Source organism: Ochlerotatus camptorhynchus, unplaced genomic scaffold (genome assembly GCF_037179485.1).
Source record: "Ochlerotatus camptorhynchus isolate MF236.1 unplaced genomic scaffold, CSIRO-AGI_Acam_v1.1 ptg000022l, whole genome shotgun sequence".
NCBI lineage: Eukaryota > Metazoa > Arthropoda > Insecta > Diptera > Culicidae > Ochlerotatus > Ochlerotatus camptorhynchus.
In genome coordinates, this window is record NW_027040514.1 from 5,226,228 (window position 1) to 5,242,068 (window position 15,841).

The 15,841-nt window shown below is 41.9% G+C and overlaps 1 protein-coding gene across 1 annotated transcript; it reads left to right on the top strand.

The window, feature by feature from the left end:
• Window positions 1-2,104: 2,104 nt before the first annotated feature.
• Pbgs (Porphobilinogen synthase) lies at window positions 2,105-15,621 on the top strand. Its single transcript, XM_065225791.1, has 5 exons — window positions 2,105-2,207; window positions 2,267-2,671; window positions 2,778-3,378; window positions 3,782-3,898; window positions 15,271-15,621. Exons 2-5 carry the CDS (start codon window positions 2,559-2,561, stop codon window positions 15,421-15,423), a joined length of 984 nt encoding a protein of 327 aa, XP_065081863.1. The 5' UTR covers window positions 2,105-2,207; window positions 2,267-2,558; the 3' UTR covers window positions 15,424-15,621.
• Window positions 15,622-15,841: the final 220 nt, after the last annotated feature.

The following is a 15,841-nucleotide window of genomic DNA, read 5'->3' on the forward strand; positions in this document are numbered from 1 at the left end:
TTCAACTGGTGACACGTCGAAATCATCCTGTTGGCATACGCTTCCATAGTTCCGCACGATTCCAGGTCGGTCCTTATCAGTTTATAAAGCAAACCAACTTCCCAAGTCAAGCTTGTTTCCTCGAACGCTTTGGTGATGTTCATACAAGCCTCCCGAGATGTAGTTGCGTTACGAACATGGTAGTAATTCGCCGGTTCTAAGAAAATGATAATCTTTCCTTTTGCCTTCTTGTCCTGTTCAGGTTCAACGGGCTCCAACGTTCCGTCTTGTTTTCTCTTGGGTTCGATTACTTCCCATCAGTCTTCGACTTCAAGATAGGTTGGGACGGCAAATTTCCAAGTGGTCCAATTTTCTCTACCGACCAACCGATCGATTCCGAGATTCGTACTAAAGGCTGACTAAAAATAAATTGGTACGCCTCTCGCGCGCCACTAGCACGCCTCTAGTGTTGGGAATCAACAATCTTTGACAGTGGATTGTTTACACTTCTATTCAGCTTTCCATGCTTGGTAATGGCGGCCAGTTTGTATGAATAAATGTATCCTTCACTGTGCTTTTTGACACTAAGGCTCTGAACCATTTGGTGGATTATTTTAACTTTTGGTTAAAATTTGACAGATGGAAAGTTATCGATTAACCCTGCTATCCGAGCGTGGTTACTTCTGACAGACAAGAAGTTAAATTTTGACAACCTTGGTTAAGTTCTTCTCAAAAACCGGTCGATCGATAGCACAGGGATTTTCGAACATAGATAATAACTTTCGAAATGTCACTTTTAACCACGAGTTAAATTTAACTCGGCAAATGGTTCACAGCCTAAATGGAGGTTCGGATCCTGACCGTGTTTTGACAACACAAGGGCCGCATTTTGATCGATGACGAAACATACGTCTAACTCGCCGTTAAGTAGCTTCCTGGTCAAAAGTTTTACATCGCAACTAGACGTGGGGATGTGCCGGGAAGATTCAAGTTCATGTTTGCCGAAAAGTTCGCGAAGAAGGTCATGATTTGGCAAGCGATTTGCAGTTGTGGCCTGAAAACGGAACCATTCGTCACATCCTCGACGATGACATCCCAAGTTTACACCGAAGAATGCCTGAAAAAGCGTGTATTGCCGTTCATCCGCAAGCATAGGGGAAAGTTATTTTTTGACCCGATTTGGCCAGCTGCCACTACTCCAAGGTGGTTCTGAAATGGTATGCTGCCAACAAGATCGGTTTTGTCCCCAAGCTAATGAATCCTCCGAATTGCCCGGAATTTCGACCACTCGAAAAATACTGGGCAATTTCAACTTCGGTGAAGCGGCGGGGCAGTCAAGGACATCCAGCAAATGCGGGCAAAATGGAAGAAATGCACTGATTCCGTGTCCGATTCCACTGTGCGGGCGCTGATGGGCTCCACCAAGAGGAAGGTTCGAGATTTCGTTCGAACAAAAAAAATTAACCATCTAATGCTGTAACTTTGAAGTTTTAATAACAGTACTGTAAAGCAACCATTAATGGACTTTTTAAACTGATTGAATCACGAATTACAGGACTTTTTGTGCGTACCAATTTACTTTTAGTCAGCCTTTATTCGCTATTTTAACCGATTTTTCTGGACGTATAACCACTTTTAGTGATAAACACGTCTGGTTTAGGTGAACAGACCTACCAGCCTACTTGTTTCCGTTTCCTCACAACACTGATAGATTTATTGGAATTCCAATCGGAACATAGCGTCTTTTCGATTATTCTTGTCTCTTTACTTCACATCACCCTTAAAGAGTTGTATCCAATATTGTTCGCAGTATTGAATGCAACATTTAAGTTCGTGAAACGGTGAAACATTTCCATTAAAATATATTGCTGGTTGCAACTAAAACTGGACCGCTCCAATGTGTGATAAAAAAGGACTTTTACGTCAAATCGTTATGTTGTCTTTGGAGCACTTCATAAAAAAAAACGATTTGACGTAAATGTGCACTTGTATCACACTTTTCTAATAATTGAAAACGCGCCTATTGGTCCAGTTTGGTGTGAAAAGCGCAATACGTCAAGATAACGTCATCGAAGCATGAGTTGAATTCTCATTACGTACATACATACAGTTTCGTAGACTACTGTGATCGGTTTCTGATTTGTTTATATCTTTTTGTTGCGATAGTTAATATGTTATTCTGAAAGCCGCTGCAAATCAACGCTTACTGTGATACAACAGAGCAAAAGGTGGACATTGTTTTGCCCAAACATTGGTTCAATTTACTAAAGGCCCCTATCTTTTCCAGTTCCTCCGCTACATACCATCAAAAGAGACATCAACTCTCACACAATCACAATTTCTAACCGGTCAACTGATAGATTGCCTGTCGAACTACCTATTTACATTCCTCATACTTCGCCGCTACTGTCCTCGAGCAGAAATTACACAATCATCCTCGTACCTCGTATCGGTGCAATATAGTGCGATAGAGCATCAGTCTACGTTCGGTGATTTGCTCTTCTTATATCCGTTTCAATTATCAGTTCCCACAGTTCAATTGACGAGCAGTCAAAAATTCACAATCATTCCCCCTCGAGATGTCGTCCCTAACGAAGCTTCACAGCAGCATTTTCCACCCAACGTTACGGAAACTCCAGTGTCAGGATGTGGACATTGCGGCACACAATCTCATGTACCCGGTGTTTTTGGTGTGAGTATTTTACAACGTTTTGTTTCAGTGTACTGAGCAAATACACGTTAAAATTAAATCAGGACGTTTTACGCAAAATAAAATAAGCAATTCTCATCCATTTCAGGGAAGACGATGAAGCAATTCAGGAGATCACGAGCATGCCTGGCGTAGCCAGGTATGGTATCACCACCCTGAAAAAGCATCTAACCCCACTGGTCGAGAAAGGCCTGGCGTCCATCTTGCTCTTCGGAGTGGTCGAAAAACTCCCGAAAGACCCCTCGGGCAGCGGTGCAGATTCTGCCGACAATCCTGTCGTCAAAGCGCTTCCCCAGCTGCGCCAGTGGTTCCCGGATTTGCTGATCGCTTGCGATGTCTGTCTCTGCCCCTACACCAGTCACGGTCACTGCGGAATCCTCACCCCCGACGGAGTGATCGATAACGAACCCAGCATCCAGCGGATGGCGGAAATCTCGCTGGCCTATGCGAAAGCCGGTGCCCACATTGTGGCCCCGTCCGACATGATGGACAACCGCATCTGGGCCATCAAGAAAATCCTCCGGGAGAACAAGATGGAAAACACCGTCTCGGTTCTGTCCTATTCGGTAAAGTTCGCTTCCGGCTTCTATGGCCCGTTCCGGGATGCGGCCAAGTCGGCACCGGCTTTCGGAGACCGCAAGTGCTACCAGCTGCCACCGGGATCGAAGGGGATTGCCAAACGGGCAGCGGTATGTGTGCATTATAGAAATTAATAAGATATGGAACGCGCAGTCTCAGAAGCGATGTTTTTGGAATTTTGTTTTGATTCTTTGTTGTTTGACCGGTCCGGACGCTGAATCGGAAAGTGCATAGCCACGTGACTTCGGTTATGTACCGCCTGCTGCATATGCAGCGGGCGACGGCACGAGCCAAATGCCAATGGCTGCCTTCCGATTGAACGGATGGAGGTTAGGGGGTAGTGTTCTTTGTTTTTCTCCGTTTGAGACTGTGCCCTTGGGATGGGGGGAAATTCTAAAGCGATCTTCATTTATTCAACTCTCAAGCATCCTTTGTAAATTATAAATCCGACCGGCACGGGGATGAGATTTAATGCTGTTTATTTTTTTTATTTTTTTCTACCACAACCCTTAGAAACGAGACGTCGAAGAAGGCGCTGACATGTTGATGGTTAAACCGGGCATGGCTTACTTGGACATAGTCAAACAAGTCAAGGATGATTATCCGGAACTGCCACTGTTCATCTATCAGGTACGTTTATCTGTTATTTCCTAAATATTGCTCAGAGCAGAAAAATGTTTCTTCAGTTAAAGAAAATGAAGTTTTTTTTTGGCAAACACTAGCGCACCTGACCTTCCCTGCAGTTTAACTGCAGAGTAGAAATAAATCTACTTTTGAATTTTTTGATGGATGGACAACTAGACTTTTTTCTGACAGACCAGGAATCATTTTTCACAAACACCTGCTCGACAATCGGACGAAATCACTTCAATTTGACACTACGAAAATAAATTATAATGTTCTAAAATCTCTATTGTTGATCTTCCGATTTTCGAGAAGGTGTTTGTCAAAATTGATTCCTGGTCTGTCAGAAATAAGTCTGGTACAATAGCAGTATTTGAAAATTTTCCATCTGGCAAACTTAAGTGAAAATTCTCCAAATGGAACACAGCCTAAGGTCAAGAAAATGAAAATATAAAAAATAATAATATTATATTCAGCACCTTCTGTGAATTTTTGATAACATTCAAAAGCAGTTTTTTTTACGCATCATTTTTGGTCAGCTCGCCATTTTGTATTAAATAGCTAAATGAATATAATGACGCGAATTTTTCGAAATCTGAAATGATGCGTTGAAAAAAATACGTTTGAATTTTTTGAAAATGCATTAAAGTAAATTAAACAAACGTTTTTCAAAGTTAAGAAATTGTTAGTAAATCCTATATACAGAGATTCGTGGAAATATTATCAGACGATTTGGCAACGTGATTTGTTTTGTTTACAAAACCTGCCAACACTTGCCGCAGAGAAAAATGTTTCAGCTTTGTGCGTGACTTTATCGTTGTCTAAATTTAACGTTTCGAAAATTAATTAAGATGTTCGAAAATCCCTCTGTTGTTGATCGGCTGATTTTCGAAAAGGTTTTTATCAAAATTGATTCCTTTTCTGTCAGAAATAAGTCTGCTGGAATAGCAGTTTTATTTGAAAATTTTCCATCTGTCACCACCATGAACTATTTTTTTTTTAAATTTCGAATAACATTTCTCAAGTACTTTTTCAAAACTGAATACCCATTAAGCTTTTTTTCAAAAGTGTAATAGAATATGGGACAGTTATGCATATAACGACAGTGTACTTCTATAAAGTTTTGCGTGGTTCCAAAAATTGCTAAGAAATTTGCCGAACTCCTACAAAGTTTTCTGCATGTCTTAGAAGAATATATGCGAGAATATCCTTTAACTTCCACAACGTTTCCTGAACATTTACAACGTTTCCATAAGTTCAAGAAAATTTCCTCTAAGGGAGCATGCATTAAATACGTCACGTAAAATTTAGAGAAAATCAACCCTCCTTCCCCTTTCGATACGTTTTGCATATACCTACTGCTTTGCTGGTTACAGATTCGTAAAAACATTAGAGCGTGACATACTTGATGTATGCTCCCTAATGAGTATGAGCATGAGCATTGACGACCATACATTTCAGTAGTCGCTACTCCGAAATTTGCACAAAGAACCATTTGAATTTGGCTTGGGATTAGCAATCCATTCTCAGTGTGTAAAATCCGGTGAATCCTTATTTTTCAGGTCAATAACGGCGCCGGCCACGTCCTTACTGTCATCAGAGAGGGAAAGGATTGTTATTCCGACACCCGTTGTCACTAGACTAAATCTCCACGGTTGTCACGGGAAGAACGTTTTTGTTAGTGACTTAGTGGGAAGGGTGAATTAGATCTGGATTCACATTGGAAAGTGAAGAGATCTTTTAAAGCCTAGGTAAGCAAAAGACGCGACCCCATCAACTAAGTAATGTATAGGAGCTTGGGTTATAACCCACGATCTTCTTCTCAGTAAGCTAAAACGGTCGCTCTAAGGCCACCGTGCCCCTTACATCACAACAAGCTACGAACAACGATCGTTCATTATCTGTTACAAGAAGCTATTCAAATGATGTGACGTTCCCGAAAGCAGTTAACAATGTTTTTCAAACTGGATCACGCATACATGCTTTCCGAAATTCCAAACTCAACATACGCAACAACCGAACTACTCACGACGCGCGAAAATCAAGATCAGTGATAACAAATTTATAAGCATGTCTACCAACTAGAACAAACTCACCAAATCCAGCCATAATCGATGTCCAATGGGGTGGCTTCACACATTTTGAATTCAAACTGCATCACCTCTGCACTCATTTGGTTCAGAAATGGCTGCAAACGACCCTGATCTCTAAAGTTCCACGACGAAAAGATGCTACCACTTTTTTCCCTGTCCAAGGATGAGGGGCTTGATGATGATTTGTCAAGTGCCACTATGATTTTTTGTTGCAATTTAATAAAATTGTAGTTTTTCTCCAGTTCATTGATTTGAAAGGTTCATGCGAGTTAATCTCACGGAGCCGTAAATTGTAGTTTTGTAATAATTTTAATATTAGCATAAAATAAAATAGTAATTTTAAATTCGTTTAATTTGTAATGCTAAGGTAAACAGTTTGCTTTGAGTGTAAAGTTAATTTATAAGAAAGTTCTAACTGTTTTTTTGTACTTCGAAACTTGACGGGTCATACCTCTAACATAGTAGCAGTGACAGTGTCGCATGTCCTAACAACAACTGCCTGCGACTAGTGTTCGAGGGGCCGACAGGGCTGAATACGGGTCAATACTAACAAAACTCTAACACTAACATGACCCCGAAACTAACGTTCATCCACTGCACTAATAGTTATAATGTAGTTGTACTTTCCTAATAACCCATCTATCACAGACAAACAGACATAACACTCGGTTGGACAGGTTGTTCATCGAATACGCATTTGACGGTCAATTTGGGTGTTTTTGGTTGGTGGTGCCGCCACCTGTGGCGCGCACGGTCGGTTCCCTTGCGTTTGACGTCTGCACACTAGCGCCATCTGTTCAGCGTACTATCCATCACGTGATACTCGACAGATGGCGGTAGTGTTTTAGTGACTATGTTTTGTGGAGAAAAATATTAAATGTGTTATTTCTGTTTGTCTGTGCATCTATGTTTCTTTTTCGTTGTGTGTGTGGGGGGGGGGGATTGGTTTATGTAACCAATACTAATACCTTTCTTTCTGTTCTTTTATTCGTTTTCTATATCCCTTCACCATTACCCCATATCCCATCATTTTGACGAGAGATGAGTTACTTGCATGGTGCATGCCCAAGTCGTACTACAGGATAATATCAACAATCAATACGAAACTAACGATTTTAAATTGGCTCACCACTTTAGTAGCCTATTGGTCCCAAGCAAACGATTAACGTACCCTATTCTAGTTGAAATTCTATTACTACACTATGTTTGTTTTGATTCGCTATGAAAGTTTGACAGATAACATCAGGGGTGTGTGTATTCATGCAGAACATGCAGGGGTGAGTGAAATAGCTTGGGACTGCTTGGGACCGTTGTTTTGGTACTGAGTGAGCCAAAAATAATAATGATTTTCTTCGGGACCCAGTGGTCTTAGAGTTACCTCTATGATAATATGCTGAGCGTGGTTCTATCACAAATCGATAGAACTGAGGTATAATGAGGTAAATTCTACACAGTATTTTAAAGGAGCCAACTCTGAGCAGGTAATAATAGCAATTAATAATCAAACAACCATAAAAAGGTAAGAATGAATTTATTTATTTTAAATACAGTAATGACCCGATTTTGTCAGCCCCTCCGCGCTTCAGATTTTTTTTTCTTTCAATAATTTCACATAATCATAAATCTAAATTTTTCTCATTCGTCATTCGTTAAGAGGGATATTTAAAGTATACTTTGGTGCAAGAAGATTACTGAAAAAGGGCATGGGTTTTGTAGAACATTGGAAAACATTTTCAAAAAAGGTGGTTGACAAAATCGGGAAATTACTGTATTCAATTTACATTTACATGATTTATCACATATTTCCGGAGAGCTTCGAGGTTGGAGCGTAGTTGCTTTTGTAGATGGGCACGTCGTTTGTCGGTTTCTCGCGGATTGGGGCTCAGTCAGAAAAACTAATAACACAAACAGGTAGAAGAATAGTTCTTCTATGATTTGTTATAGTTTGTTTGCAGGATTGTTCTTTTGTTCGCGGGAGGCCGACCATTGACGTGTTTGTTTGCAGGGGCGATTGCGCCCAGATCTCGGGGTTCTCCGGATTTATGGTCGTAATCTAATACACACAGTTGATCACAATACGAGCCTAAAAGCTGCAGTGACCTAGTCAGCACCATAGCTCGAGTCGTCTGAAAGTATTGTGTATCGCATGGAGAGCCCAACCGAGATTCTAGCCTATTAAAACTGCAGTTGGTCAACTCTCGAAAAAAAAAAAAGAAAAGATGCTACCACTTTTTTCACCTCCATTTTCGTGACGCATATGGCAAATAATTCCATGATAGATGTCCAATGAGGATTCATGAAGTATGCATTCAAATTGCTCCACCGTTGCATTTCTTGGGTCCAGAAATTGATAAAATAAAACCCATCAATATTAACACACTACAATAAATATTGCACGATTGCTTTGCTTATGTCAACAACAGCTTTCATAGATGTGAAAATGGCAGTTTGGACGATAAGGTTGAGCGAATGTGCAAACACTCCAAATGAGGTACATCGAGAAATGTGGCAGTTGATTTCATATTTTAAGCATTATCAGTTACGAGAACTGCAACTTAGGAATTGATGGAAAACTTTGTCAAGACTGATGTGATCCATACAGAAATATTTCTCGCCGTATGTCTGCCGGGAAATTCTGAGTATTCCAACAAAACATTTTTGAGCGCCATTTTAGAGTCAAATGAGCCGTTAACGCGTAAAAGCTTGTGTTATTCATGCTGCTCCAACCATCACATGTAAAAAACTGCTTGAACATGGTCGAGTGACTGTTTTTGCACTGCGGATCTCAATCTTGTAACAGGCTATTTGGGAGTGTTTTTTCTGCTGGGAAATTTATAGGAAGGACATAATAATCCTATACATTTTTTTTTCGAATTCTGTGTCTCGACTAGCGAAAAGGGGTGAAATTCCTTGCAGATCATCTTGAGTAATTTAATGTCAAATGATCTGCTTTTTTGGACAGACATTGGTTTGGTGATCTCAACAAAATTCGTTATTAACGACTGAGGAACCGATTTTGGACGCACGGCCGATGGTACAGATGATGAAGCACTTACGGTAACATCATTTTCTTGAGTCTCTGTTGATTCCTGGCACTGACTGTCCTCTGTCAATGGAAATTGTTGGATGAATCGTGGATAGATGCCGCCTCAGATTTCCCGTCGATCCTCCCGACAACGCCAGACTTTTTTTTTTTGCAGTAGCGGCATGTTCCTGTGAATGTTCCATTACCGTTGTCTTTCCGAACAAAGTGATACCAAATCGCACTTGTACTCATTATTGACATGGCACTAAGGAAGATGACAATGATTAAAATGGCAAATTATTGTTAAAAAAAAGATTCTTACACTTTGGATTGCGTAGAAATAGAGAAAACGCGGCCATGAAACGGCTACCCAAAGGCCGTCCAGACAAAGAATGGGCTTCCGAAGTCCATCGGACTAAGAGAAATGAGGAAATGAGTGCCGACAGGTAATCAGAGACGCCAAAACGAGCAGCTGGTCGAAATTTCTCGAGGAGATAAATGCTGATCAAACGGCGTCTGAACTCTGGCGTCGTGTCAACGCCTTAAATGGGAAGAGGAAAGCCAGAGGGATGGCCCTCCGTCTTCCGAATGGTATCACCCGGAAACCACAAATCATCGCAGAGGCTCTAGGAGACCACTTTGCGTCACTGTCTGCCTTAGACCAATACGACACGTTTTTCATCCGTAGGAACAACGCGTTTGAACAACATAGTTATTCCGGAAGCTCCTACTCCACTACCGATCAACGCCCCATTCCAGATTGTCGAGCTCAACCTGGCACTCAGCCACAGCGTTGGGAAATAAGCCGGCCCGGACGAAACCGCCGGAAACCAAACTTGCTATGTTGAGCATACTCAACAATATCTGGACCGAGAACATAAAGCCGTCGGAGTAGACCCACAGCTTGGTGGTCCCCATTCCCAAACATGGGGAGATGATCTCCACACCGTAAGGCTTCCGGCTAATTTCGTTGACTTGTTGTTCTTGTAAAATCTTGGAGAGGATGGTCAATCGTCGATTAATGCAATTTTTGGAGGATAACAAGCACCTAGATCACCGGTAGCACGCATTCAGACCTGGTCATGGAACCGGAACCTACTTCACCGGCCTAGGAGAGATTCAGAACGCCATGGAAAAGAATCTCCACGTTGACGTCGCGTCCCTGGATCTAGCAAAAGCATACAACCGTGCTTGGACACCCCGGGTCATCCAGCAGTTAGGTGATTGGGGGCTGGCTGGCCACATCCTACATTTCATTTGAAATTTTCTCTGCGGCCGGACCTTTCAGGTCCTAATCAGGAATCACCACTTCTCAATTCGAGCGGAAGAGACAGGAGTCCCACAGGGTTCCGTCATTGCGGTCACTATTTTCCTGGTCGCAATGAATGGGATCCTTGAGGCTCCTTTTCAAAAAGCATAACTGTCCCATATGAATAGGAAAGCAAGCAAAGATGGGACAGTTATGCTTATATGGGCAGTAATTCTCTTGGCAATTGGCCGTACCCGCAAAGCCCTACATAGGAAACTTCAGGCAGCTGTATCGGCCACACAAAGATGGGCGTCCCAGGTGGGATTCGTGCTCTCAGCCGACAAAAGCGAAGTCCCTCACAACTGCCGATCCTCACACCGTACATTACAATCAGCCATTAAGTGTGATGGTACCACAATACCTTTCCGGAAGACGGTCACAATACTTGGGGTGCTCTTGGATCGGATGTTAAGCTTCGCTCCTCATTTTAACAATGTACGGAACAGCTGGCTGCCGCACAAAACTTATCTTGTTGCGGACACTTTCCAGCCCTCATCGTAGTAACAACAGGAACATTATGCTTAGGTTTAGCAAAAGCCATCGTCAACAGTAAAATCTTCTACGAAAATAAGATTTTCTGTACGGCTAGTGACGTCTTCATTGTGCGGCTAGGTCCCACTTATTATCAAGCCATCCGTATTGCAGCTGGGCTCCTACCGTCCACTCCTGCGGACTCGGCATGTGTTGAATTCGGTGTCCTGCCTTTCCGGTACCAAGTTGCCGAGGCCCTGGTAAGCAGAACAATAAGCTATTTGGAGAAGACTGCCGGAAACGAAGAAATCTGTCTCCTCAGAGAGGGGAACAGAGCTCTAAGAAACCTGGCCCATCAGGAGCTCCCCCCAGTGTCGAGACTACATTGGACCGGAACCAGAGGATGGGCAGAACCAAGCCTTCACGTTGACCTCTCGGTTGCTAGACGATTCCAGGCTGGTAACAACTCGCGAGAAATGAACGCATACGTGACTGAACTGCTTCGTACGAAATACTCCGACCACCACCACAGATATACGGATGGCTCTAAGACCCAGTGCTCTGCGTTCTCTGCGGAAAGTGCGGAAATCTTCCACGCCATTACCATGCACGCCAGCAAACCGCTCTGTATCCTTTCGGACTCTGCAAGTGCTATCTAACAGCTTTGGAATCCCAGACATTCAGACATCCTTGGATCCAAGGTATCCCACTGGAAGCTCCGTCGAACACTACCTTCCTAAGAATCCCAGGGCATCTTGCGACTACGGGCCGATCTGGAATGCTCGTTACTAAAACCGTTCCAGGACCTGATATCAAGACTTGGATGAAGTTCAAACTTCGGAATGCTTGCGCCCAGGAGTGGGCCGGCAAAAGAGAACCGTTCCTCCGTAAAATCAAAGGGCAAAACAGCAAGTGGCAAGATTCCCTAAACCGTCATGACCAACTGATTCTTTCTCGTCTCCGCTCAGGACATACTCGGACGACCCACAATAGTGGAAGTACGACTTCGTTCCGAAAACGCTGTGATATTTTCAACACAACGATGACGGTAGAGTACCTCTTAATGAATTGCACAGGTTTCCAAGGAATTAGGAATCTTTATGGGATCCCGACGAAAATTAGAAACGCCTTGGCCAATGACCCTTCAACCGAAGCAGCTGTTATATGTTTCATCAAGGACGCCAACATGTATAAGAACATCTGACCTAACTCACTGACAAGAACCAAACAATACTGACCCACTGCATCTAACCAGGACCAACCTCTATAACGGACTCTGAATACACAACCATAATAATTAGTCGACCAAAAGCATCAAACCAGGAACATCTACTAACTACGACAGCCAACTCTGCTAAACAAATACTCTGTTACAAGGGAGGTCTCTTCTAGACTGTCCACTTCTCTTAATTAGTGGGTCCCTTCTCGATACCCCACCTTATTAACTCTATAACTAGGGGATCCCTTCTGGCTTCCCATCGCTATTTCAAACTCTGTCACTAGGGAGGACCCTAGGGAGGACCCTAGGGAGGATTCTCCAATATTCGTCAAGAGATGAACCAGCCTCTGACTACAAGTCTCGCCAATAAAGATAACCTAACCTAGAGAAAACGCTATTTGTTCTTACGTATCCCAAGTTGCAATTGAGATTTGACGTTTATAACACGCACACTTGCGTAGCCCCATTTTGAAGTGCGAACTTTGTTATCCTCACTTTCGCTCCGAGCCAAAAATGTTGGTTTGTTTCAGGGTTACTTCCACTCACTTGCTATAAAAAAATGCTTTTCGGAATTATGAAATCATGAAATAGTATAATGCTAATTAGTACTTGTAAGTTACAAGAAGAGGTCATGAAGTATATGTTTGACACATAAAATCTGCCAATATAGCTTTCAGTGCGTCACAATCAGCGATTTTACGACTCGTGAGCGCTCACTCTGAGTGAACTCTCACGAATCATATGATCGCTGATTGTGACGCTCTGAAAGCGAAATTGACAGGTTTTATGAGTCAAACACATACTTTACCCCCTCTTCTTGTTACTTACTAGTACAACATATCATTATAACATCTAATGATTGCATAATACCGAAAAATATTTTTTTATAGCAAGTGAGTGGAAGCAACCACTTTCGGACCATCAATACTCGCGCACATAGAATGGACTACACGGATAGAAATCTCCTTATACCTTATGGCAAATTTCCATTGCTGATTATTCATAAATTGTATAAGTCAACTAATAAGCAGACGCCTTGCAAAAAGTTAATAAAGATCATGTGTCAAATGAAATGTATAAGTGGTCACACATACCTTTTATGCATTCTAATAGGACCTATGTGGTTTGTCTTATGGAAGGTATAAGGCTGATGCTTTGGCAAAAATGTATAAGTGAAACACATGAATTAAATAATTGATTTTTGTTTCGTGTATACTCGCATAAGCAAACCAAACAAACGAGATTTTAAACAGCAACATTCATTCATCTGCGTCTCGCTTTTTTACAGGGGCCTGGCTAGCGGCCATGTTTTTGATGCTATCATCTGCTCTTGTCTTTCTGCTTATAACATGATTTTCCGTCCCTTTCCACCATGTATACGTCAGGCGGGCCGTATTCAGGCTGTGAACCATTTGCCGAGTTAAATGTAACTCGTAGTTAAAAGTGACATTTCGAAAGTTATTTCTTATGTTCGAAAATCCCCGTGCTGTCGATCGACCGGCTTTCGAGCCACGGTCGTCAAAATTGAACTTTTTGCCTGTCAGAAATAACCACGCTTGGGTAGCAGGGTTAATCGATAATTTTCCATCTGTCAAATTTTAACCAAAAGTTAAAATAATCCACCAAATGGTTCAGAGCCTTAAATAAGGCCCGTGATGTTGCTTGCTGTCAAACGTATAGGATTGATATAGGATTGCCAGCCTCCTGCTTTTTTACGTTCAGCTCTTTTCTGCCCCCGAATGATAACGAAAGAAGAGAGTTTTGGGGGCGACCCCGGCGTAGTGGTTAACATCCATACCTCTCACGCCAAAGTCACGAGTTCAAATCTCACCCCGGACAAGTCACGAATGACGCAAAAGTGTTAAAGTGACTATAATAAAAAAAAAGAAAGGAAAGAAGAGAGACATAAACATTATCAGAATCTGACAGCAGCGGCTTATAGCGATTTTTTTATTATTCAGTTTCAACCTGGATCGGGTATCAAGATCGGCTCGGCTTGTTTTCTAACAAATCTCAGTTTGATCGTTTGTTTTTAAAACCTGCCTCAGGTTGAGGTTCGCACTGACAAAAAGTTCGGTTCCACACTCCACTCGCTATTAATTTGCTATAGCCGGGGCTCTTGAAGCATGGTTCGTGCGTCATTCTCATAGTGAGCCGCCGTTCAATTTTGAGCTGTGGCTCGTTTGAGAGCCGCGGTTCAATTTTGTAGAACCGTAGTTCGTTCGCTCTTTTCTTCCGAACCGGATCAAATAAGCGGTTCATGAGCGTTCGCCTATCTCTAATGTATACTACCGCCGTGAAATAAGAAAACTCTGAACTACTGTCCCACCAGCCAAAAGACCTTGAGCTCCTGAACAACTTTGCCGAAGACAGTAACTTTCTATCTGGTCAGGATCTCGAAATATATCACATGCGAGAATTTCACTTGTATACTAGCGCTACGTAGTGAGTCTAACAAAGAAAATATTATGATCTCCTGAACAACTTTGCCGAAGACAGTGACTTTCTATCTAGTCAGGATTTCGAGATATTCCATGTTGTAACCAATAAAGTCAAATTCCACGTAGTATGGACACCGTCTACGCAGTTTCCATTTGCATTTTTCCTATAATTCGTATTTTGTGGGGGTTTACTGTAACCATACTTTAACTTGTTTAGTTCAAATAAGTTTTTTGAGGAATACCCATTGGTTTTAGATCGATTGGTAATTCAGCAACAAAATGGCAATGGAAAACTCATATATGTTGTATAAAGTACAGCAACACGAGTAACGGAGGGTGAACATTGTGAACCAAGGCGAATTGAAAACTTTGGAAAAATCCGAACAAATCATCAAAGTCTGGAGTCTGTCTGCAGATGGTTCATATAATTCTGAAAGAACCAGATAAATCTGGAAGGTTGGCAACGCTGCTTCTAAATTAATTTTCGTTGAAACTTGTCCTTAATACCTATACTAAAGCAAAAAATTAAAAATTACTATCGCATCAAAAACGTAGAAAAAAATATATGCTTCTAAATGTCATGAACTGGAAAACTTCTTATTCGGGCAGTAAATGTATAGAAATTAGACGGAATTGAGCACATCAATAAACATTTACTTATGTTGGTATGATTTCCGTTTTCTGCGTCATTACATTCGTATTTAGGTGTGTTAGAATATTACGATCCAATAAATATTATAAATTACATATATTTTTACTGTGTGACAACCGGAAAGTTATACAATCCAAACTAACTTCAATCCCCAACATTTCTTCGCAGGTCTCCGGCGAATACTCGATGCTGCTGAACGCCGGCAAAATCGGTGCCTTCGATTTGCGAACCGTCCTGTGGGAGGTGCTGATTGGGATGCGTCGTGCCGGAGCAGATTGCATCATCACGTATTTTACGCCCACACTGCTGGATTGGTTGTGATGGCTGTCTAATGACAAAACTGTGCGATGTAACTGGAAATCCAATCAAAGGGGAAGTTACTGTAATCTGATCGACATGAGTGTTAGAACTTGGAAGCGAGTGTAGGTGTAGGGTGTGATTTGTGTGAAGATTCAAAATCAGTCGTAGTTCTGTGCAATGGTGCAAACATTTAAAATGACAATAAAGACATCATAGCAATTCCGTTCCATTCGAAGAAAAAAGAAACCGTCAGTCAATCTTTCACGTGCAGCGAACAGCTTCACTTGCAGAACACTTGCATTCCTTTGTGTCTCGATTCAATCTCAATCTCAACCCACCTGCCTCCGAATAATAAGTGGTAGGTCCATGGAGAGTGAAAAAAAAACACCAAACGACCTTCCTCTTTCTTTGCGAACAGAATTCATAGACGACGTGCGCA

Excerpts from the sequence above, each read along its gene's own strand:
- Pbgs (XM_065225791.1), top strand. The coding sequence starts at position 2,559 with ATGTCGTCCCTAACGAAGCTTCACAGCAGCATTTTCCACCCAACGTTA. Across the intron at positions 2,672-2,777 it reads ATGTACCCGGTGTTTTTGGT|GGAAGACGATGAAGCAATTC; the intron begins GTGAGTATTTTA and ends CATCCATTTCAG. Across the intron at positions 3,899-15,270 it reads TGCCACTGTTCATCTATCAG|GTCTCCGGCGAATACTCGAT; the intron begins GTACGTTTATCT and ends ATTTCTTCGCAG.